Consider the following 24,471-nt stretch of genomic DNA (forward strand, 5'->3'; position numbering starts at 1 on the left):
CAAAAACAGAGAGGTAGATTTATGGAACAGAATAGAGAACCAAGAGATGAACACAGCTACTTATTGTCATTTTATTTTTGACAAGCCTATCAAAAGATGGTGGGGTTGGCTCGGTGCCTGTAGCACAGTGGTTACGGCCCCAGCCACATACACCGAGGCTGGTGGGTTCAAACCTAGCCCAGGCCAGCTAAAAGAGTAATGACAACTGCAATAAAAAATAGCTAGGCATTGCAGTGGGCACCTGTAGTCCCAGCTACTTGGGAGGCTGAGGCAAGAGAATCGCTTAAGTCCAAGAGTTTGAGGCTGTGAGCTGTGACCCCATGGCACTCTACCCAGGGCGATATAATGAGACTCTGTCTCAAAAACAAACAAACAAACATGCAGTGGGGGAAAGACTCCCTGTTTAACAAATGGTGCTGCGTGAACTGGCTGGCGACCTGTAGAAGACTGAGACTGGACCCACACCTTTCACCATTAATAAAAATTGATTTCATTGAATAAAAGATTTAAACTTAAGACATTAAACTATAAAAATACCAGAAAAGTGTGCAGGGAAATTACTTGAAGAAATCAACCTGGGAGAACACTTTATGAGGAAGGACCCACCCCCGGCAATTGAAGCAACACCAAAAATACATTACTTGGATCTGATCAAACTAAAAAGCTTTTGCACAGCTAAGAGCACAGTAAGTAAAGGAAACAGACAACCTTCAGAATGGGAGAAGATTTTTGCAGGTTATGCTTCCAACAAAGGTCTGATAACTAGGATCCATAGAAAACTCAAACTAATCAATAAGAAAAGAACAAATAACCCTATTGCTATGTGGGCAAGAGACTTGAACAGAAACTTCTCTGATGAAGACAGGCACATGGCCTACAAACACATGAATAAATGCTCATCATCTTTAATCATCAGAGAAATGCAGTTCAAAACCACTTTGAGATATCGTCTAACTCCAGTAAGTTAGCCCATATAACAAAATCCCCAAACTACATATGTTGGCGTGGATATGGAGAGAAAGGAACATTTCTACACTGCTGGTGGGAAAGCAAGCTAATACAACCTTTTTAGAAAGAAGTTTGGAGAATACTTAAGGGACTAAAACTAAACCTACCATTTGATCCTGCAGTTCCTCTACTAGATATATACCCAGATGATCAAAAATCATTTTACAAGAAAGACATTTGCACCAGAATGTTTATGGCAGCCCGATTCATAATTGCCAAGACATAGAAACAGCCCAAGTGCCTATCAATCCGTGAATGGATTAACAAATTGTGGTACACCATGGAATACTATGCAGCCATAAAATGATGGAGACTTCACATCTTTTATGTTTACCTGGATGGAGCTGGAACATATTCTTCTTAGTAAAGTATCTCGAGAATGGGGAAAAAAAGTATCCAGTGTACTCAATACTGCTATGAAATCAGTATATAATCACCTACACATTCATATGAATGGTAAAACATAACTATAGTTGAGAAAGTAGAAGGAAAGAGGAGAAAGGGCAGGGGAGGAGGGAGGATATTTGGGGGGACCTCACCTAATGGGCATGGTGTAATGGTACATTTTAAAACTATTAAGGGAAGAATGTAATTGTGGTGGCTGTGTTAATCAATTGGTTCAATATAAGCATTTCACGTTATATATCAAATCAGTACACTGAACCCCATTAATGCATCAAAGGACACAGTTATGATTTAATGAAAACAACAAAAAATAAATAAAAACAAAAAACAAAAGATTTTCCTGTTTCTCTTTTTGTGTTTATTTTGGTCTGCTGTGGTGCTTACAGTCAGCTGATGATTTTGATTCACAATTTGACAACTTTTTGCAATGTTTTCATCAGTTCTGCTCATTGCTGGCCATCCTGACCGAATTTCATCAGTGACATTTTCCCTTCAGAAAAATGTTTAATCCATTTGTAGACTGCCATTTTCATGGCATTATCTCCATAAACTTGGACTAACATGTCCCTGATTTTACTTCTACTCTTGCCAAGTTTAACAAGAAATTGAATGTTTGTTTGTTGCTCTAATTCAAGCTCCGACATTTTTGCAACAGCACACAAAAACATACAACTATACTGAACACTATTCAGTAAAATGCCACCACATGTTGACACAAACACAACTGTGAGATACTGATATACCAGAGTTATGCAACTTTATTGAGTTGCTTGTACAGTGCTGACAATGTAAGTGCTTAGTGGTAAGTTCATGAACTTAATTGTCAGACCTATACCCAGCAGTGAAATTGTTGGATATTACTGTAATTCCATATGTTTAAATTTTATTTTATTTTATTTATTCAATTTTTCTGAGACAGAGTCTTACTCTGTCACCCAGGCCATAGCCTCAGCCTAACTCACAGCAGCCCCAGACTCCTGGGCTAAAGCAATTTTCTTGCCTCAGCCTTTTGAGTAGTAGCTGGGATTACAGGTGTGTGGCACCACACCAGGTTATTTTTTTATTTTTAGGAGATACGGGGTCTTGATTTGCTCAGGCTGGTCTCTTGACCTCAAGCTATCCTCTTGCCTCAACCTTCCAGAGTGTTAGAATTACAGGTGTCAGCTACTGCGCCTGACCGATTTTTAATTTTTTTTTTTTTACAAACTCTATGTCATTTCTACAACAGCAACACCATTTGACCTTCCCACCAGCAATGCAAAAGGGTTCTGGTTTCTCAACATCCGCCCTGCCTCCCTCCCTCCCTCCCTTCATTCCTCCCTCCCTTCCTTCCTGATTATAGTATGAAGTGGTATCTCCTTGTGGTTTTGATTTGCATTTTCCCAATGATTAGTGATGGTGAGCGTCTTTTTATGTTCTTTTTGACTAATTACATATCTTCTTTGGAGAAATGTTTATTTATATCCTTTACCTGTTCTTAAATTGGGTTGTCTTTTTTAACTGTTGACTTATAAGAGTTCTTCCTTATGCTATAGAAAAAATATATTTTCTAGATATCAGCTCCTTAATGATATGATTTGCAAATATTTTCTCCCATTCATTGGTTATCTTTTAAATTTTTTTTTTTTTTTTTTTTGAGGTAAGGTTTTGCTCTGTTGCTGGGGCTAGAACGTGGTGGCATCATCATAGCTCACTGCAACCTCAAATTCCTGGCTCAAGTGATTCTCCTCCCTCAACCTCCTGAGTAGGTGGGATTACAAGGGCATGTCACTACGCTTGGTTAATTTTTCTATTTCTTTATAGAGATGGGGGTCTTGCTACATTGTCCAAGCTGGTCTTGAACTCCTGGCCTCACATAGTCTTCTCACTGTCCTCTCATTCAACCTTCTAAATGCTAGGATTAAAGGTGTGAAACCTTGGCCTCTTTCTACCTTTTTAAAAAATCCACTTTATCTTATGTGATCTTTTTATTTTCACTTTTTAAAAACACTTTAAAAGTGGGGTTTTTTTTTGTTTGTTTGTTTGTTTTTGAGACAGAGTCTCACTATGTCACCATCACGGTAGAATGCCGGTGGCGAAACAGCTCACAGCAACCTCAAACTCTTGGGCTTAAGTGATTCTCTTGCCTCAGCCTCCCAAGTAGCTGGGACTACAGGCGCCCACCGCAACACCTGGCTATTTTTTTATTGTAGTTGTCATTGTTGATTTTAGCTGGCCCGGGCTGGGTTTGAACATGCCAGCCTTGGTGTATGTGGCCGACTCCCTACCCACTGAGCTACAGGTGCCGCCTGCATAAAAGTTTTTAGTCTTGATGAAGTCCACTTTATCTGCTTTTTCTTTTGTTGCTTATGCTTTTGGTGTACAGTTAAGAAACTGCTACCAAATTCAAGGTCATGAAGATTTATTTACTCTTGTGTTTTTTTCTAAGCTTTTTATAATTTTTGCTTACATTTACTTCTTGATCTATTGAGTTAAATTTTGTATATGGTACAAGGTAGAAGTCTAATGTTATTTCTTTGGATATAGTTATCTAATTCTCCAAGCACCAGTTGTGGGATGTTGAATTGATTGGTTCCCTTTGCATTTCTATTCTGATTTCATTGGTCTGTATATCTGTCTTACACCAGCACCACAGTCTTGATTACTATAGCTTTGTAATACATTTTAAAATTTGGAAGTGTGAGTTCTCTAACCTTGTTCTTTCTCGAGATTGTTTTGGTTATGATGGATCCCTTGGTTCCCTGTAAATGTTAGAACTGTGTATTACTTTCTAGAAAGAAGTCAACTGGCACTCTAATAGGGATTGCTTCGAATCCATAGATGTTTTGGAGATTATTACTATCTTAATAGCAAACTTACTTTTATTGCTTTGATATATTAATAATACATGGTCCAACATTCTCAGCTCATAGCTCCTGACTTTATATGTCCTCAGTTCTACAGACTTCTGGTTAGTCTCTCAATTTCAGATCAAGTTCCCAGCTAGAATCCTTGCTACACTCAGTTGTAGTAGGGAGTAGAAGGGTAGGATCATGAATGTAAACACGTAAACATTGCTGTTAGGGGCTTATTTCTATCTGTGAAGGAAGGGATTTCTCAAAAGAGGAGTATAGGTTTGAGAGACAACATAGAGTTGTTCACCTCACTTTTTATTGATGGAAGAAGTAGTTCAGGGTGGAAATGCTGTGGAACACCCAGTGTAGTGAAGTAGAGCTTTGAGGTACATTCCATAGTTGAGGTAAGAGAGAAAAGAAGCCAGCAAAGCAGATAGAGGAGGTGTAGTTGGAGAGAAACCCCCTTGAAGTTCAGTATGATGAAAGTGTCTTTAGAAGAAAGAGTCTTAGGCTGAGAAAAACTCTAGATTTGGTAGAATTTTATGGCAATTTGATTTAAGAGCTTAACAGGTAAGTAATGGCAAAGTACAAGGTCATTTGTTTAATGTATTGCTTCTGCTAGACCAGTGTTTCCTTAATTTCAGTCATTGAGGTACTACCATCATGATTTTATTAGAGCAGAGAACTAACTATAGTATTGGTTATTTTTATTTATTTATTATTATTTTTTTTTAGAGATAGGTTCTTACTTCATCGCCCTCGGTAGAGTGCTGTGGTATCACAGCTCAGAGCAACCTCCAGCTCTTCAGCTTAGGCGATTCTCTTGCCTCAGCCTCCCGAGTAGCTGGGATTTCAGGTGCCCACCACAGCGCCCGGCTATTTTTTGTTGTTGTTGTTGTTTCAGTTTGACCAGGGCCAGGTTTGAACCCGCCACGCTCAGTATATGGGGCTGGTGCCCTACTCAGTGAGCCACAGTTGCTGCCCAGTGTTGGTTATTTAATATTTTCTCTTAAATAGCTCACTGTAGAAATATATTTACTTTTAAATGGAAGCTTTAAAACACTACTATATATAGAAAATCAGTGTAGGCATTTCTGCAAAATGTGGTAAGTGCTCCTGAAAACTGTTAACATTTTGCTAAATCATATACCCAAAATAACAGGACTCAAGGGCAAATAAGGACAGAACACTTAACAACTATTATGTGATTTAAAAACTCTAATATATGAATTTTAATACAGAATTATAGTTTGAAAGGCACTTTAAATTCCTAGAGAATATTTACTACAGTAAATATAGAGCTTTCCCTTTAAAAAAGGTAAAAGTAGTTTGAGGCTGGTGAGTTATGGACGAAGGGCATAAGCAAAAGGGGCAAAGCAGGGGCAAGCCTCGTTGATGGAAATACAGAGGGTGAATGAGTGTGGTATCTTATCTCATGTTGATTTCTTTTGCACAAAAATGGGGGGGAACGCTGTTACAAGCACTTTAAAAACACATCAAAATGAACCCAAGAGGATCACATATACCACTTAGATTCCTCTGCTGATATTTTTATAAAACAGAAACAACAATATTAATTTTTAGTTATATATTATGGTCTGTCAGTGGCTTTGAGATAGAAATCTTTTTTTTTTTTTTTTTTTTTTTTACTTTTTAAAAAATTTTTATATATTTATTTATTTATTTGCAGTTTTGACCAGGGTCGGGTTTAGACCTGCCACTCTCGGTATATGGGACCAGCGCCCTACTCCCTGAGCCACAGGCGCCACCTTTTTTTTTTTTTTTTTTTAATTAAAAAGGGAGATTAGAAGTGTTAAATAGGTATTAAAAGATACACTGGCACGAAACTGAGACTTCCTCCTTATCATAATCTTTATCTGATTCAGTTTTTAGTTTATGTCATGTATACATTTCCCCTAAAGTCATTTTTTAAACCTTCAATAATGTATGTCCCATGCTTTGGAAACACTGTGTTGCTAGGCTCTTTTATTTAGTTGTTCGACTGCTTGGACTGTCATAGGTCTTACAGTTTTTAAAAGGATACCTCCCTCCTCTGCACAGAAGACAATAAACATAAAGAGGCTATGGGGTCATGTACAAAACTTTTAAAATGTGGGCTGTTTCCTTCCTTCCCTTCTGCTCCTTCTCCTCCAACTTCTCCCTGCTCCCAAGAAAAGAAAGGAAAAAAAGCCTGTGTAGGTGATAGTTTGAGATTGCTAGAAAAGGTCACATAATTAAGATTCTTATGCCTGGTGTATGTAGCCCTCCACTATCCCATTGGGGATTTCCTTCGTTTCTTTCATGTGTTGGATGTCCTGTTTCCTATAGACATTCTTGAGAAAGCGATTATGGAAGGCAAAATGAATGAATGAATGAATTTAACTCTAGAAGTTTATGGAAACTTCTGGTACCCCATTATTGTATAATTTAATGTGTTGGGCATTCATTGGGGTATTTTAATCTGATATAGTTCTAATTTTTCTGTTGTGGGTTTTTTCTCTTGTGTGTTTTGGTCTTTGTCGCCCATGTTAAAGGCTCTCCTAAAATAATGACTGGTAATCTTTGGCAGTTTTTAAAAGGATAGGATTAAGAAACTGATGGGAATCTTTGAGTATATGGATGAGGTTTGTTGTCTTTGTTTCATTGTAAGGTAGAGGAACTCAGGATTATTAGTTTCTTTGAATCAGGTTGTATAGCTGAGGAAGAGGCTGCTGGTTTCCTCAAACATTCAGTTAACATAATTTTCAGAATAGTATCCATGCTCTCAACAGTGCTGGGAAAATCTGCTAGTCTAGAGACCTTTTAGACTAGTCTGGGACTTCTTATTAGAAATATTTCAGAGAATTCTTTGGGAAGTAGGCTGTTGAGTTTTACTTTTTTTCATAGGAGTATAAAAAACACAAAATACTCTCACTTAACACTTAACTTGCTAATGGAAAGCTGACCTAATGTGGAATTCTTAAAAAGGTTATGCCCACTGGTGTTGGTTGCCTTTATCAATTTCTGTCTCTACCCTCTCTAAATTTTAGAAGACCTTTATCACTTCTGAGAAAGATGAAGTAGTAGAATAACAACCTTCCCTTTTCAGGTTAAACCTAGCCCTCCCCCCAAAAAATCAGGAAAAAAAGGTGACCAACCATTTTAATCTTAAAAACAAAACCCACTACTTGGGAGGCTGAAGCAAGAGAATCACTTGAGCCCAAGAGTTTGAGGTTGCTGTGAGGTCTGATGCCCTGGCACTCTACCAAGGGCAACAAAGTGAGACTCTGTCTCAAAAAAAAAAAAAAAATCACCCTAGTCTAGTCTTACAATATTAAAAATATGACCAGCCTGAGTGACAGTGAGACCTCGTCTCTACTAATCATAGAAAAAAAGCTGGGAGTTCTGTGTGTGACTGTAGTCCCAGCTACTCGGGAGGCTGATGCAGAAGGATTGCTTGAGCCCAGGAGTTTGAGGTTACTGTGAGTTAGGCTGATGTTATGGCACTCCAGCCTGGAACAACAGAGTGAGACTGTCTCAAAAAATAAAATAAAATAAAAAATAAAAACATGACAACAGTATCCACACATAATTTGTACCTTTGGATCCAGTAATTCCATGCATAAGGTAGTAAGCAAAATATCATATATTTGAAGGTATTTATTTCAGTTCTCTATTAGGACAAATAAAACACATCATTGTTGTAAGATGCATTCTGTGTAGCAGTCCTCCTGAGTAGCTGTGACTATAGGCACAGGTCTGTAAAGATTTTAAAATTTGAAAAAAATGTGTGACTTAAAAATGGAAAAAAAAATTGTATCAAATGCAATAGAGTATGATTAGAAAAATAATTACCAGATGTTTAAAATTTAATTTGGACTGGGCATAGTGGTACATGCCTATAATCTCAGCACTGTGGGAGACCAAGGTAAGAAAATTGCTTGAGGCCAGGAGTTTGAGACCAGCCTGAGCAATGTAACTGGACCATATCTCTATAAAAAATTACAAAATTAGCTGGGCATGGTGGCGTGTACCTGTAGTCCCAGCTACTCAGGAGGATTGCTTGAGTCCAAGAGTTTCAGGTTGCAGTGAGATGAGCTATTACGATGCTACTGCACTTTAGCCAGGGCAAGAGTGAGACCTTATCTAAAAAAAAAGAAAAGAAAGAAAAAAGAACAAAATTAAATTTGAGCAGCACCTGTAGCTCTGTGGGTAGGGTGCTGGCCACATACACTGAGGCTGGTGGGTTTGAACCCGGCCAAGGCCAGACAAAATCAACAACAACAACAAATAGCCGGGCATTGTGGTGGGTGCCTGTAGTCCCAGCTACTTGGAGGCTGAGGCAAGAGAATCACTTAAGCCCAAGAGTTTGAGGTTGCTGTGAGCTGTGATGTTACAGCACTCTTCTGAGGGAAACATAGTGAGACCCTGTCTCTAAAAAAGTAAATTTGAAGGAGAATACTGTAACATAGAATTTGGATTGAGAATGCAGTTGTGTAAAGTCCATATATATGTTGGCAAAGATTAGGGCTACAACTTGCCCCAAAATTATTATTGCTAAATAGAAAAAGGTCCCCTCTGCACAGATGTAGCTCTCAAAGACAGAGAATCAGCTAGCAGGACAGCCCCCTTCATGGGAATTAGGAAAATCCTCTTCTAGGCTGATTGTTTATGTATGTGTCCAGGCACATGGATTAGCAAGTGAAGCATGGGCTGAATTTCCCACCCTCTCTCATCTCCTATTGTAGGTGTTCTTGTGTAGAAAAGAAGCTCTAACAAAATCGTTCACTATGTGTTAGGTGCAGTACTAAGTGCTTTACAAGCAATATTGAACAACATTCGTAACATTACATGAGATAAGTATTATTATCCTTATTTTACAGTTAATTCTTCAGCCTAGACATTTTCTGAACATCACAATCATATATCTAACTGCCTGTGTAGTTAATTTTCAGTATATCAGCTGGGGTAATCCTCTTAAGATGCAAGATGATGGTTGTCACTCTCTGCTCAAAACCTTTCAATGGCTTCTTATTTTCTTTTCTCTCAGTAAAGGGCACAAGGCATTATGTTAACTGCATTGTCCCTGATCCTCTCTAGCTGTACTCTCTCATTTAGCTCTGTTCTCTTTGCTCTTCCTTGTACACAGGGTTTTCACTGGCTGTCCGCTGCCTGGAATGTTCTCGGGAGCCATCTACAAGTAAAACTCACTTACTTCCAGATCTTGGCTTGACTGTTACCTCTTCATTGAGTCCTGCTCTTACCTCACTATGTAAATGGGAACCTGTCTCCCTCCCATCAGCACTTAGCACCAACTATTATATAATTTATTGTGTTTGCCTCTGCTGGAAGATAGGCTTCTCATAAGATCAGATCTTTCTTTCTTGTTCACTAACCTAGTTAGTAAAGAAAATTGGTGTGTGGGAAAATGAAGCAATTGGGCCAAAGGCCATACAGCTAATAAAAAGTAGAGGTAGATTTTGAGCTGATATTGTGCCTCTAATACTAGAAGATGATATCCCAAAATGTTGTGATAGGGTGAATAAGATCATAGGTAACTTTTTCGCTTTGTCCACATCCCCAAATTTAATTTTTTATTTTATTATAAATAAAAGTAAAATTAAAAGTAAATTACCAGAGTAGGAAAAAAGAGCCAGATATCAGGAAGCTAGAGCAGGCAGCCACAAGGTTAAAATCTGGTACTTCTTTGCACTGATCTTGTGTGTGTGTGATGGTATGATGAAGCCTTGATAAAACTTGTGAATAAAACTGGTAAGGTGGCCCAGGCCTGTAATCCTAGCTCTGAGAGGCTGAGGGGGGTGGATTGCTTGAACTCAGGAGTTCAAGACCAGCCTGAGCAAGAGCAAGGAAGGCCCTGTCTCTACTAAAAATGGAAAAACTAGCCAGGTATGTGGTGGCTTATGCCTGTAATCCCGCTTGGGAGGCAGAGGTAAGAGGATTGTTCAAGCCTAATAGTTTGAGGTTGCTGTGAGCTATGATGCTATGGCACTCTACCCAGGGCGACAGGGTGAGCCTCTGTCTCTAAAAAAAAACCCCAAACAAACAAACTTGTTCTGTCAGTAATCTTGGCTCTATATCTTACTAGACAATTTTACTTAACCTTTATAGTCCTCAGGATAGTTCCTCATCTCCAAAATCAGTATAATAGCCTCTCTTACAATAATGTTTAGTAGCTATTAGCTAATATCATTATCATTGTTGCAACTGCTTAGTTGGTGTAGAATTTTCAGAAATTTATTTTTTTGTGGATATATCTTGTTGCCAGTAGGGAATCAACCTATCAACCACACATCCCACTTTTTCTTTTTCCTTTATCAGCATATATATGAGGTCTGACAATTAAGGTCAGAAACTCACCCTAGAAAAAGTGCTATGTGCCTCATTGGTGAATATCATAAGGTCATGATGACGCCAGGTATGTGGTGATGGCCAGCAACTCTTTACAGCAATTTTGGAACTTTCTGGAATGGCCAGCAAAGCTGTCATCGTTGTTACCTTTGATATCCTGAATGGCATCAAAATGTCTTCCTTTCACTATTTCCTTTATCTTTCAGTAAAGAAAAAAGTCATGGGGGGGGGCAGATCAGGTGGGAAGGGTGGGTATTCTAATACAATTTCTTGTTTACTAGCTAAAAACTACCTCATAGACAGTGCTATGGTGCTGTGTGAACTGGTGCATTGTTTTGATGCCAGAGCCATAAGTTGTTGGCTGATATTTTCAGTTATGATTTTCTTGTTTTTCTGTGAATGTTTACTTGGTCTGGTATGCTTCTCATAGTCAGCCGATGATTTTGATGTACAATTTGACAACTCTTTGCAATGTTTTCATCAGTTCTGCTTGAGATACTGGCCATCCTGACCCCTCAGAAAAACATTTAATCCATTTTGTAGACTACTGTTTTCTTCAGGTCATTATCGCCATAAACTTGGACTAACACGTCCCTGATTTTACTTCTACTCTTGCCAGGTTTAACAAGAAATTGAACGTTTGTTTGTTGCTCTAATTCAAGCTCTGACATTTTTGCAACAGCACACAACTGTACTGAACACTACTCAGCAAAACGCCACCACATGTCGACACAAACACAGCTGTGAGATAATGAAATGCCAAAGTTCTGAAACCTTAACTGAGTTGTCTGTAAGTGCTGCCAATGCAGTTGTACCATGGCAAGTTTGAAATTTAATTGTCAGACTTTGTATTTTTACTATATGTGCTGCCTGAGCAAGCATAGACCTGGTATTTTTAAAGAAAGCTGGTCATATCTTACCAAAGTGATCTCCTGACCACTGATGGGTTGTGCATTGTAGTTTGAAAAAATGCTGAGTATACTTTAGAAAAGAAAGAGACTTGACATTTTGAAGTCTTTTTCCTGAAGAAGCTGTTATTATGAAGAACTATCTTGTCTTTGTTTATATCATATTGGGTGATATTTTAGTTACACCACAAAAAGGGCCCAAAGAAGGCAACTGAAGTGAATCTCAAGATAGAATGCGTGTCAGGTTGTTCAGGGACTTGGCTTTTTGAGTTGTGTTGCATAATTTAGTGCCATGTGCCTTTCTACTCTAGATTTTTTGTTTCTTGTAAATTCAAATACTATTTAGAGTTTATAAGCCCATCTTTTTTTTTTTTTTTTTTTTGAGGCAGAGACTCAAGCTGTTGCCCTGGGTAGAGTGCTGTGGCATCACAGCTCATAGCAACCTCCAACTCCTGGGCTCAAGAGATTCTCTTGCCTCAGCCTCCCAAGTAGCTGGGACTACAGGCTCCTGCCACAATGCCCGGCTATTTTGTGGTTGCAGTCGTCATTGTTATTTGGCGGGCCCAGGCTGGATTCGAACATGCCAGCTCAGGTGTATATGTTTGACGCCTTAGCTGCTTGAGCTACAGGCACAGAGCCTAGCCCATCTTTTTATCCCCCTTGAGACAGGGCTGGCTCTGTTGTCTAGGCTGTCCTTGAAGTCCTTGGGACTATAGGCATAAGCCCCCCAGCTATAAGCCCATTGTTTAGTTTGAATATAGCAAAGATTTTACATGCTAACTTTCTTTTCTTTTTCTTTCTTTCTTTTTTTTGGAGACAGAGTCTCTGTTGCCATGGTGGCATAGCTCACAGCAACCTCAAATTCCTGGGCTCAAACAATCCACTTGCCTCAGCCACCTGAATAGCTGGGACTGTGGGTGTTGTACCACCACACGCGGCTAGTTTCTCTATTTTTTAGTAGAGACAGGGTCTCACTCTTGCTCAGGCTAGTCTTTTTTTTTGTAGAGACAGAGTCTCACTTTGTGGCCCTTGGTAGAGTGCCGTGGCCTCACAAAACTCACAGCAACCTCCAACTCCTGGGCTTAAGCGATTCTCTTGCCTCAGCCTCCCGAGTAGCTGGGACTACAGGCACCCGCCACAATGCCCGGCTATTTTTTGGTTGCAGTTTGGCTGGGGCCGGTGCCCTACCGACTGAGCCACAGGCGCCGCCCCTCAGGCTAGTCTTGAACTCCTCAGTTCAAGCAATCCACCCACCTCAGCCTCCCAGAGTGCTAGGATTACGGATTACAAGTGTGAGCCACCATGGCTGGCTACACTCTTAACTTTCTGAAAAGAAATAGTCACGTAGGGAATAAATGTGATTGACAAGCAAACTATGATAATAAAACGGACATTTTGATATACAAAGAAATAGTTCTGAAAAGATAAAGTTTAGACTATAAAAATCATGAATTACATAATTAAAGCAAATATATCCTCAAACTCCAGGTGGCAGAAAGATACATGAAACCAATAAAAGGCAAAATTTTTTGTGAATTTATGGACCCTACCACTCTCACAAATAATGTAGGATAGAAAAAATAAATTCAGAGAAATTTATACAGAGTCATGATTGACAGACGTAGAGTGGGTGACTGTGGAGAGCTAAGAACTGTAGTATCTGGCAATTACTATCACACCACCTTTTTTCTCTCTTCCTTTTTCTTTTTTACAAGTAGCTGGGACTACAGGCACTGGCCACAACGCCTGGCTAATTTTTGGTTGCAGCCATGACTGTTGTTTGGCAGGCCTGGGCTGGATTCGAACCCACCAGCTCAGGCATATGTGGCTGGCGCCTTAGCTGCTTGAGCCGTAGGTGCTGAGCCAGAAGTCTTACTTTTAAGAAGTTTGCTTGGGGCAGCGCCTGTGATTCAGTGAGTAGGGTGCTGGCTCCATATACCGAGGGTGGCAGGTTCGAACCAGGCCCCGGCCAAACTGCAGCAACAACAACAACAAAAAAGAAGCTTGCTAAAGTAGTAACACATGGCTGCAATCCCAGGAGGCTGAGACAGGAAGATTACTGGACTGCAGGCACATGAATTGTACCTGTTTGCATAAATATTCTATAAATTAGACATTTTGCCAGTGTACTAGGGCATTGTCCTTTCCTAGGAGGTTTTTTTTTTTAAAAAACTAGTCTTGCTAGCCAGGTGTTGTGGTGGGCGCCTGTAGTCCCAGCTACTCGGGAGGCTGAGGCAAGAGAATCGCTTAAGCCCAGGAGTTGGAGGTTGCTGTGAGCTGTGTGAGGCCACGGCACTCTACCGAGGGCCATAAAGTGAGACTCTGTCTCTACAAAAAAAAAAAACAAAAACAAAAAAACTAGTCTTGCTATAAATTGTCCCAGTTTTAGTTCTGTGGCTTTGAGTCTGAGGTAATTAACAGTTTTTTGATATTTTTATGTTGCAGTAAATATTCATGTGTGTTTGTGCAGTGCTGGGTGTTTTTCTCTTGTAGGATGGATGGTCAAATGAAATGTGAATTTAAATCTTTAATTAATAGACATCGTTAAATTGTTACATTAGACCAGTGTTTTTCAACCTTTTCTATCTCATAGCACACTTGAACCCATAGTTGAACTTCTGCTGTACCCTTACATTATGTTGATAAAAAAAAGTAAAAAAAAAAAAAAAAGAATAGACTTACTGTACTATTTAGAAAATAATTTAATGATCTTTAAAAATTTTTGAGGCATACCAGTTGAAAATCCCTGGGTTACACTGTTGTGGTTTACACTCTTAGCAGTATATAAAAAAGGTAGATTGCCTTCAAATGCTTGTGCTAGATATTTTCAGTCTTTTAAATTTTATAAATCGGATTTTTTTTTTTTTTTAAGGCAACTGTGAAACAAAGTTTATTGAAGAAGAGAAAGGTAGGCTTGGGCTGCGCCTGTGGCTCAAAGGAGTAGGGTGCCGGCCCCATATGCTGGTGGTGGCGGGTTCAAACCCAGCCCCTGCCAAAAACTGCAAAAAAAAAAAAAAAAAAAGAAAGAAAGATAGGCTTGGAAAGATAGGCTTACAGAATAAGAAAGCTTACAAAGCAGGATACATTTGCCAATAGACAGTGAAGGGCCTCCATTGCCAGGGCAAGAAGCAAAGAGGCCCATAAATCTGATATTAAAAATAATATTTTACTTAATGATTTGTGTTTTTCTACTTTACATAGAAACATATGTTCATTAGCCTTTATATTTCCTTTCTGTGGATTTAATTCCCTGTTTTTTGTTTTTTTTTTCTACCTTGTGGCATTGTTCGTCTTTCTCTTACTAGTTTTCAGGAGTTCTTTGTATATTAGGAATAATCCTTTATAATGAAATGTATATGTCTTTTTAAATGATTTGTTTCTTCCAACATGATGAATTTTTCCATTCATGAAAGAATGCATTTGTTTTTAAAACTTTTCTATAGAGCTGTGAAAGATCTTTCACATTGAGAAGTGGATTTCTGCTTTAGCCTATGTGTTTTTTTTTTTTTTTTTTTGTAGAGACAGAGTTTCACTTTATGGCCCTCGGTAGAGTGCCGTGGCCTCACACAGCTCACAGCAACCTCCAACTCCTGGGCTTAAGCGATTCTCTTGCCTCAGCCTCCCGGGTAGCTGGGACTACAAGCGCCCGCCACAACGCCCGGCTATTTTTTGGTTGCAGTTTGGCCGGGGCGGGTTCGAACCCGCCACCCTCGGTATATGGGGCCGGCGCCTTATCGACTGAGCCACAGGCGCTGCCCTAGCCTATGTGGTTTTAGCAAGTGTCTAGGTGTGTGTATGTGGCTTTGTGTGGATATATATATGTTTGTTTGTTTTTTAACATGGAGCATGTAATCAGATCAGAGAGAGAAATCACAGTGTTGGAAGCTAGATCTACATTTACGTTTGAGACTAGTATAAACAGAATTTCTGAATGTCTTCATTTGAGATTGAGATATGTTGCTGCCATATGATCTTTTTAGAAGATGCCTTTTTCTTGCTTTCAGATGCCTGCTCTTTAGTAAATTGATTAAGGAATACTTCAGTATAGAGTTTTCTGTGATGAACAGGTTAGAGGTATTCCCTATAACCCTGGGGCAACTAGTAGGGCCCTTGGCCTTGGATCATTAGGCTTATAACTTCTAGCTGGAGCAGCCTTGTGTGCATACTTCAGTATTTCTGGTAAATATGATCCATTATTTTGTATGAGTATGGTGACATGAAAAAGGTTAGGAAGCACTGACTTGGCATGCTTCTTAGCCTGTAAGTGGTTTTGATATGGAGATGGAAAAATGAAGATTATGAATGATAAATAATCTAAAACTTGAATGAAAATAGGTATGTTTTTGTTAGCTTTTATTTAAAGTTATTGTAGGATGCTGTCTACTCAGCACTGTATTTTCTGTATCTGAAAGACTTAGAATTCATTGTAATGTAGGTGTCCATAAAGTTCATGTGCAGTCAAAAAATATGTATTTTCAATTTGTTTAAAAATATATTTTAAATTGCACACGAACTTTATGGACACACTGTATGTTCTTGGACTGAAGTTATATTTAAGTCTTCTAAGTGGGTTCTTTATTAATAGAATCTAATACATAGTTGTCCCCCATAATTAAATATAGAATGAAATTTATTGCAGTTTGTCCTTTGTTGAATGATAAGGTATTTTTAACGATGTACTACAAAATGGAGATTTAATTCACATATAGTAGTTCTTGACAGGTCTTTTTATAAAAAATTTACCTTTTGTAGCATTATTCTGGTTTCATTTCTTTCTGTCTTTCCTTTTCCATTTTCTTTCTTTTTAAAGACAGGTTCTCATTGTATTGCTCAGACTAGAGTCCAGTAGCATCATAGTAACTCACTGTAGCTTCAAACTACTGGGCTCAAGTGATCCTCCTGCCTCAGCCCCTTGAGTAGCTGGGACTACAAGTACATATCATCATACCCATCTAATTTTTCTATTTTTTGTAAAGACAAGGTCTCATGATGTTACTCAGGTTAGTCTCAAACTCTTGGCCTCCCAAAGTGCTTGGATTACAAGGCTGAGCCACCTCTCCTGGCCTCAGGTTTCTAACTTAATTTATTTAATAGATATGTGAATGCCTTTGTGTTCCAGGTACTGTATTAAGTGCTAATAAGAATACAGCAGTAGACTCGGCGCCTGTGGCTCAAGCGGCTAAGGCTCTAGCCACATATACCTGAGCTGGCGGGTTTGAATCCAGCCCAGGGCCTGCCAAATAACAATGACGGCTGCAACCAAAAAAATAGCCGGGCGTTGTGGTGGGCGCCTGTAGTCCCAGCTACTTTGGAGGCAGAGGCAGGAGAATCACTTGAGCCCAGGAGTTGGAGGTTGCTGTGAGCTGTGATGCCATGGCACTCTACCCAGGCCGACAGCTTGAGGCTCTGTCTCAAAAAAAAAAAAAAAGAAAAAGAAGAATGCAGCAGTAATCAATATTGTCAGGGTCCTACCCTTATAAAGCAAGAAGGAAGGTAGGAAGACTGACTAAAGCTTTTAAACAGTCTAACATAGTAGTAAGTGTCATGCAGAAGTAAAATAGGGTTATTTGATGGGGCTATTTTGGTTAGTGTGGATAGTGAAAGCCTCTCTAAAAGAGATGTCTCTTGGGTGAAGACAAGTGTGAAAAAAGCCAGTTGTTTTTGAAGTTTCAGTCATTCAGGTGAAGGAGATACATTTAAAAGTCCTCAGGCATGGGCGGCACCTGTGGCTCAGTTGGTAAGGCGCCGGCCCCAAATACCGAGGGTGGTGGATTCAAACCCAGCCCTGGCCAAACTGCAACCAAAAAATAGCCGGGCGTTGTGGCGGGCGCCTGTAGTCCCAGCTACTTGGGAGGCTGAGGCAAGAGAATCGCTTAAGCCCAGGAGTTGGAGTTGCTGTGAGCTGTGTGATGCTATGGCACTCTACCGAGGGCCATAAAGTGAGACTCTGTCTCTACAGAAAAAAAAAAATAAATTAATAAACTATGAAAAAATTCCTATGCACACTGCACATATCTTATTTTGAAGTAAAAAACAAAACGGGAACAAATACAATTCACACCGCTTCATGTGGCCCGTGGGCTGCAGTTTGAGGACACCTGCCTTAGAGTAATGGTTCTCAACCTAGGGTTGTCTTTTTAACAATGAAAATACGTTGTGGGGCAGTGCCTGTGGCTCAGTGAGTAGGGTGCTGACCCCAAATACTGAGGGTGGTGGATTCAAACCTGGTCCCGGCCAAACTGCAACAAAAAATAGCCGTGTGTTGTGGCGGGCACCTGTGGTCCCAGCTACTGGGGAGGCTGAGGCAAGAGAATCGCCTAAGCCCAGGAGCTGGAGGTTGCTGTGAGCTGTGACGGCACCGCACTCTACCAAGGGCAATAAAGTGAGACTCTGTCTCTACGAAAAAAAAAAAATATATAGATATATATATATATATAGAAAGAAAGAAAGAAAATACATTGTGACATTAGGAAGGTTGAGAACTACTGCCTTAGAGGCTTTGTTAGGGAGTTTAGATTTTTTTTTTTTAAACGTTAGAAATTTTGACTTTAATAATTATTGGTAAGAGCAGAGTACACTTGTTTATAGTGTGGGCAGTTGTAACAGTTGACTTTTTCTTCCATACAGCAATCATTACATTCAAGGTATATTTTGACATTGACCAAGAAATCATTTTAAAAAGTAAGTGTGTGTGCAGCCCAGTTCATAATTGCTAAGTCATGGAAGAAGCCCTAGTGCCCATCGACCCATGAATGGATTAATAAATTGTGGTATATGTACACCATGAAATATTATGCAGCCTTAAAGAAAGATGGAGACTTTACCTCTTTCATGTTTACATGGATGGAGCTGGAACATATTCTTCTTAGTAAAGTATCTCAAGAATGGAAGAAAAAATATCCAATGTACCCAGCCCTACTCTGAAACTAAATTATAGATTTCATATGAAAGCTATAACCCAATTATAGCCCAAGAATATGGGGAAAGGGGAAAGGGAAGGGGGGAAGATGGGTGGAGGGAGGGTGATTGGTGGGACCACACCTATGGTGCATCTTACAAGGGTACATGTGAAATTTACTAAATGTAGAATATGAATGTCTTAACACAATAAGTAAGAAAATGTCATGAAGGCTATGTTAACCAGTTTGATGCAAATATTTCAAGTTGTATATAAAACCAGCACATTGTGCCCAATGATTGCATTAATGTACACAGCTGTGATTTAATTAAAAAAAAAAAAAAAAGGTAAGTGTGTGTGAAAGAAGGGACTAGTGAAAACGGCTTAGGAAACAGGCAGTTATGCTCTTATCTGTATGTTAGCGTGGAGTTATGGGCCCAGAGAGAGGCTTCTGAAAGAACCAGCATGCTGCCAACAGCTAAAGGTTTGAATTATTCTGATAGAGGGCATCCATTTTGGATTCTTGAAGAAATCACAAACATGGAACTACAGAAAAACACAGACTTTTCTAAAAGTGAAGAAGAAAACAATGATTGAAAAATGAGAGGCTTAGGATTGTATGTGTATAATGAAAACACATTATACACATACGCATATAAAGTGGCTAATATTTACAGTTTATTAAATGTCTTTATTTTTAATTTTGCAATTTTGAAGTGTTTTTAAATTTCAAAATACTAATGGGGGAATTTATATTTTATTCTGAATCTTAAATGGGAGTAGCATGGTAAGTTGTATTTTTTTTTTTTGCAGTTTTTGGCCAAGGCTGGGTTTGAACCCGCCACCTCTGGCATATGGGGCCGGCGCCCTACTCTTTGGAGCCACAGGCGCCGCCCAATAAGTTGTAATTTTAAGATTGTTTTGGCTGCTGTGTAGATCATCGGGAGTCAGGCCATTTCAGGCTAGTGAGATGCTCAGATGAGTCGTCCCTCTTTCTCTTTCCTCACCTATTTTTCTCTCTTCTGGCCCTAAACTCCTTCATCTCGTCCTCCTTTGTTGGAAAAAGAGAAGGATCTAAGGAAGTGGAATGGTAGGTAACCCAAAAAGTGACCTCGTGGTAACCTGGGGATAGAAGTACAAGGGAGTCAGGCAGGGGTCAGGTTTTAGTGCCAGAGGTAGGAGGCACTGCATCATGGCCCTGTCACTTCCAGGCTGCTGTTCTATCACTTGTCCTGCTGTTCCCCTTTATAGAAATAAAACAGGCTGATAAAAGTTTATAGTATAATAGCAAAATATATAAAAGATAAATAGGTAATATATGAAATAAAAATCCTTCACAATCCTGCTGAAATAAACAGTTTGCTGTTTTTCTTTTATTTATTTATTTATTTATTTTTTGTGGAGACAGAGTCTCACTGTACCGCCCTAGGATAGAGTACCGTGGCGTCACACGGCTCACAGCAACCTCTGACTCTTGGGCTTATGTGATTCTCTTGCCTCAGCCTCCCAAGTAGCTGGGACTACAGGCGCCCATCACAACGCCCGGCTATTTTTTTGTTGTAGTTTGGCCGGGGCTGGGTTTGAACCCGCCACCCTCAGCATATGGGGCCGGTGCCCTACTCACTGAGCCACAGGCGCCGCCCTGTTGTTTTTCTTTTAAAGACAAGTTCTCGCTCTGTCGATCACAGTTCACTGCAACTTCCAAGTCCCAGGATCAGACGATCCTCCTGGCTTAGCCTCCCCAGTAGCTAGGATTATAGGCATGTGCCACCACACTTGCCTAATTTTGTTTGTTTTTAGAGTTGGGGTCTCACCATGTTGGGCAGGCTTGTCTTGAACTCCTGGCCTCCCAAAGTGCTAGGATTTACAGGCATAAGCCACCACACCTGGCCTGACTGATTTTTTTCAGTGTTACATGTGGGAAGTGTAAGTGATATGGAGTTAGAGCAGCTCAGTTCTGAATCCCAGTCCTGCCACTTAACAGCTAGCTGTGTGTGTGGGCGGCACCTGTGGCTCAGTGGGTAGGGCACTGGCCCCATATACCAAGGGTGGCGGGTTTGAACCTGGCTCTGGCTGGTTAAAACAGCAATGACAACTGCAACAACAACAAAAAATAACCAGGCATTGTGGTGGGCACCTGTAGTCCCAGCTACTTGGGAGGCTGAGGCAAGAGAATTACTTAAGCTCAAGGGTTGCAGGTTGCTGTGAGCTGTGATGCCACAGCACTCTACCAAGGGTGATATAGTGAGACGCTGTCTCAAAAAAAAAAAGCTATGTGTGAGAAATACTGTATAATGGGGATGTAATTCCTACGTAGAAAATCACAGTAAGGATTAAGGTAAATACTGAGAGGAATGTATGCTGTTTATGTTGCCTCATAAAAATAGGCTCCTAGAAGGTGGTAGCATTGTTCATAATAAGACAAAACAAGTTTTTGTGAAGAAAAGAGGGTTGGGAAGATAAGATACCCTATCAACCTTAAGATTTTCTAAAGTAGGAAACAAACCCTTCACTTCTGGTAGTTGCAGACTTGTAAGCCAGCCCTGGGACATTGCAAGTCCTAATGCCCAAAGTAGAGCATCTGACTGACTTTTGGTGACTGGACTTGTATAGCGGTTACCTTGTTTTGCAATTAAAACATTTGACCTTTTTGGGTTAGATGACTGTTTCTGCTTGCTTCTGTTTATAAGCTTTGTATCTTTTTTTTTTTTTTTGTAGAGACAGATTCTCACTGTACCACCCTCGGGTAGAGTGCCTTGGTGTCACACGGCTCACAGCAACCTCTAACTCTTGGGCTTACGCGATTCTCTTGCCTCAGCCTCCCAAGCAGCTGGGACTACAGGCGCCCACCACAATGCCCGGCTATTTTTTTGTTGCAGTTTGGCCGGGGCTGGGTTTGAACCCGCCACCCTCAGCATATGGGGCCGGTGCCCTACTCACTGAGCCATAGGCGCTGCCCTAAGCTTTGTTTCTATACCAAAATAAAACTCTGAATGGGAAAATTCATGGACTTCACATTTAAACAGATACAGAATCTGGTTATTTTACCCATCACCTGGGCATTCTTGAGCGAGTAGCATGACTTCTCTATTTAAAAAAAGAAAGAAGGCAGCAGGGGTGGCTTACATCTGTAATCCCAGCACTTTGGGAGGCAGAAGCAGGAAGATCACTGGAGGCCATGAGTTCTAGACTACCCTGAGCAACATCGTGAAACCCCCCAGCTCTACAAAAATAACAATAAAAATATTAGCCAAGTGTAGTATCACATGCCTGTAATTCCAAGTACAGGTTGCAAAGAGCTATGATTGCACCACTGTATTCTAGCCTGGGTGACAAAAAAAAAAGAAAAAAGAAAACATGGGTGGAGGAAGGCATTTTAAAAAGCTTTGAGGTTTTTTTGGTTTGTTTTTTTAAAGAGACAGAGTATTACTTTGTTGCCCTCAGTAGAGTGCTGTGGCGTCACAGCTCACAGCAACCTCCAGCTCTTGGACATAGGTGATCCTCTTGCCTCAGCCTCCAGAGTAGCTGGGACTACATGCACCTGCCACACGCCGGGCTATTTTTTTGTTGCAGTTTGGCTGGAGGACCGGGTTCAAACCTACCACCCTCTGTATATGGGGTCAGTGCCCCACTCACTGAGCCACAGGCTCCACCCAAAGCTTTGAGGTTTTTATATAAATTAAATGAGATAATTATAAAGTGTCTTCCATACATCTTAGAAGTATGTTTTCTTTCTTTCTTTTTTTGTTTCTTTTTGAGACACAGTCGTATTCCTTTGCCCTGGGTAGGGTACTTTGGCATCAGCCTAGCTCCCGGTGACCTCAAACACCTGCCTCAGCCACCTGAGGAGCTAGGACCACAGGCAGCCACCAAAACGCCTGGCTAACTTTTCTACTTTTAGTAGAGATGGGACCTTACTGTTGCTCAGGTTGGTCTCGAGCTCCTGAGCTCAAGGGATCCTCTCAGAGTGCTAGGATTGTAGGCATGAGCCACAGTGCCCAGCTTAGAAGTGTGTTCTTTTCCTTCCTTAAAGGCATAAATTATGGCTTACACTTTATAGAGGTATTTCTCACAGTACTAATGTGTTGCTCACAGTCAAGGGCAGTTGCTCATACTTAATGTACAAAAACCAATGACAAAGAGAAATGTAACAGAAAAAGTATTAGACTAGAAGTCAAGAGACTCAGTGATATTCTGGGTTGGCTTTAAACTAGCAACATAACCCTCGATAAGTCTTTTTGTCCATAGTTCTTTCTTCTTCATTTTTGATTTGTCTATGAAATATATTATAGAAATATATTATTACCAAAGTTTTTCATTTCTAGTTAATTTAAGCAGAAGATATCACTTACTAAAAATCCACATGCTGTAATTTTCAAAATTATTCTTTATATTCTTGGGTTAAGTGCTTTTATTCCAGAATTATAATTATTTATCTTTTTTTTTTTTTTTTAAACCAGGTTTAAGGAGTGTTTAAGCTGCATCAATGGAGCACATACAGGGGGCTTGGAAGACGATCAGCAATGGTTTTGGATTTAAAGATGCGGTGTTCGATGGCTCCAGCTGCATCTCCCCTACAATAGTTCAGCAGTTTGGCTATCAGCGCCGGGCGTCAGATGATGGCAAACTCACAGATTCTTCTAAGACAAGCAACACTATACGAGTTTTCTTGCCGAACAAGCAAAGAACAGTGGTATGTGAACATTCTTCTTAGGAAATTTAGCTATTTCTCTGCCTGTAGAAAACATTATGGATTATGTTGCCCAACTTAAAGACAGGCAGAATCTTCACTGTCGTATTTTGGATCTTTCTTCCAGTTCCTGCTTGTTCTGTTTCTTCTACTTCACTAGCATGAAGTACTTGTGAGATGAAATTTTTTGTTAGGAAGATCAACCATTTTGTTGCAAATAAAATTTTTGATCAGAAAAATACACATTTGTTTATAGGACAAATCAGCTTATTTTCCTCTTTGGTGAATGTTCATGTTTGCATGTACATTTCAGTGAGTCAAACAAATTAGAGATGTAGAAAGGGAAGGTTTATCATTTTATGTTAAACACCATAACATCATAGCCATGTTGTTGATGTTAACAGCTAAATGTGTACTTTCCACACTCATGCAACATATATAAACATATAATTAAAGGTTTCCTCTCCTTTAGAGTAATCTTATTATTTGTATTATCCTGAAAAATATTTTCTCCCAATTAATATATGATGGACTATCTCCCCTTCAGGTCTTTATAAATATAATAATATAGTATTTAATAAATACATAATGTGACGTACTATGAAAGTGCCATTTTTTACTCAAGTGCCTACCTATTGCTGGACAATTCAGGGTTTTTTTTGTGTGTGTGTGTGTGTTATGTGTTTTCTTTACCATTACAGGCAATGCTATCTTAAATGATCTACCTATACCACTACAGACTCGTACATGTATTTCTGGGCTTACCTTTCCAAGAGGTGTTGCAGCCTGTGTTGGTCCTAAAGATGGTCCTTTGTTTGTAGGTAAACGTACGAAATGGAATGAGCTTGCATGACTGCCTTATGAAGGCACTCAAGGTGAGGGGCCTGCAACCGGAGTGCTGTGCAGTGTTCAGACTTCTCCATGAACACAAAGGGTAAGAACTCAAAAATCAGTTATCTCCTTCAGACCGGTAAGGTTCTCCTAGCTTCAAATAATAACTGTTTACATTTTTTAAAAAGTACTAGCTTCCTATAGAATATTGTACATTTGTATACCCTTGTTTGTAAAGAGACAATTCAGAAAAATAAGGTATTAAGAATTAGAAATTATTGCTGGGACATTGTTTTGAAAAATAAGATACATGTTAGGGATACATGTTAGGTATTAATAGTGTTTCTAAGGATGGAAACAGTAACACTAGATGGTATTTCTTGAAACAAAAATTTTTCTTTGTGTTTGCTATAATGCATTAGTAAGTACTGAACCCCTGTTGTTTGATAGACGTAAGGCCAAAAGATGCAGGAGAATTTCTGCTTGAGGGAAGTTAATGTTCATACTTTTTCTAAGGATGGTGGCAAGATAGAAACATCCACTCAAAGA

At 39.7% G+C, this 24,471-nt stretch overlaps 1 protein-coding gene across 3 annotated transcripts in view; it reads left to right on the forward strand.

Moving 5' to 3' along the window:
- RAF1 (Raf-1 proto-oncogene, serine/threonine kinase) overlaps positions 1 to 24,471 on the forward strand; it is a 94,172-nt gene that overhangs the window by 38,193 nt on the left and 31,508 nt on the right. For 2 of the 3 annotated variants that reach the window (XM_053600081.1, XM_053600082.1), the window contains exons 2-3: positions 22,862 to 23,094; positions 23,913 to 24,025. In XM_053600081.1, coding sequence (XP_053456056.1) covers positions 22,888 to 23,094; positions 23,913 to 24,025 — 320 coding nt within the window. In that variant the 5' untranslated portion in view covers positions 22,862 to 22,887. Of the gene's footprint in view, positions 1 to 22,861; positions 23,095 to 23,912; positions 24,026 to 24,471 lie in introns of those variants that run through there. The other variant, XM_053600083.1, reaches the window with a different exon arrangement.

This window comes from Nycticebus coucang, chromosome 8 (assembly GCF_027406575.1).
Source record: "Nycticebus coucang isolate mNycCou1 chromosome 8, mNycCou1.pri, whole genome shotgun sequence".
Classification (NCBI taxonomy): Eukaryota; Metazoa; Chordata; class Mammalia; order Primates; family Lorisidae; genus Nycticebus; species Nycticebus coucang.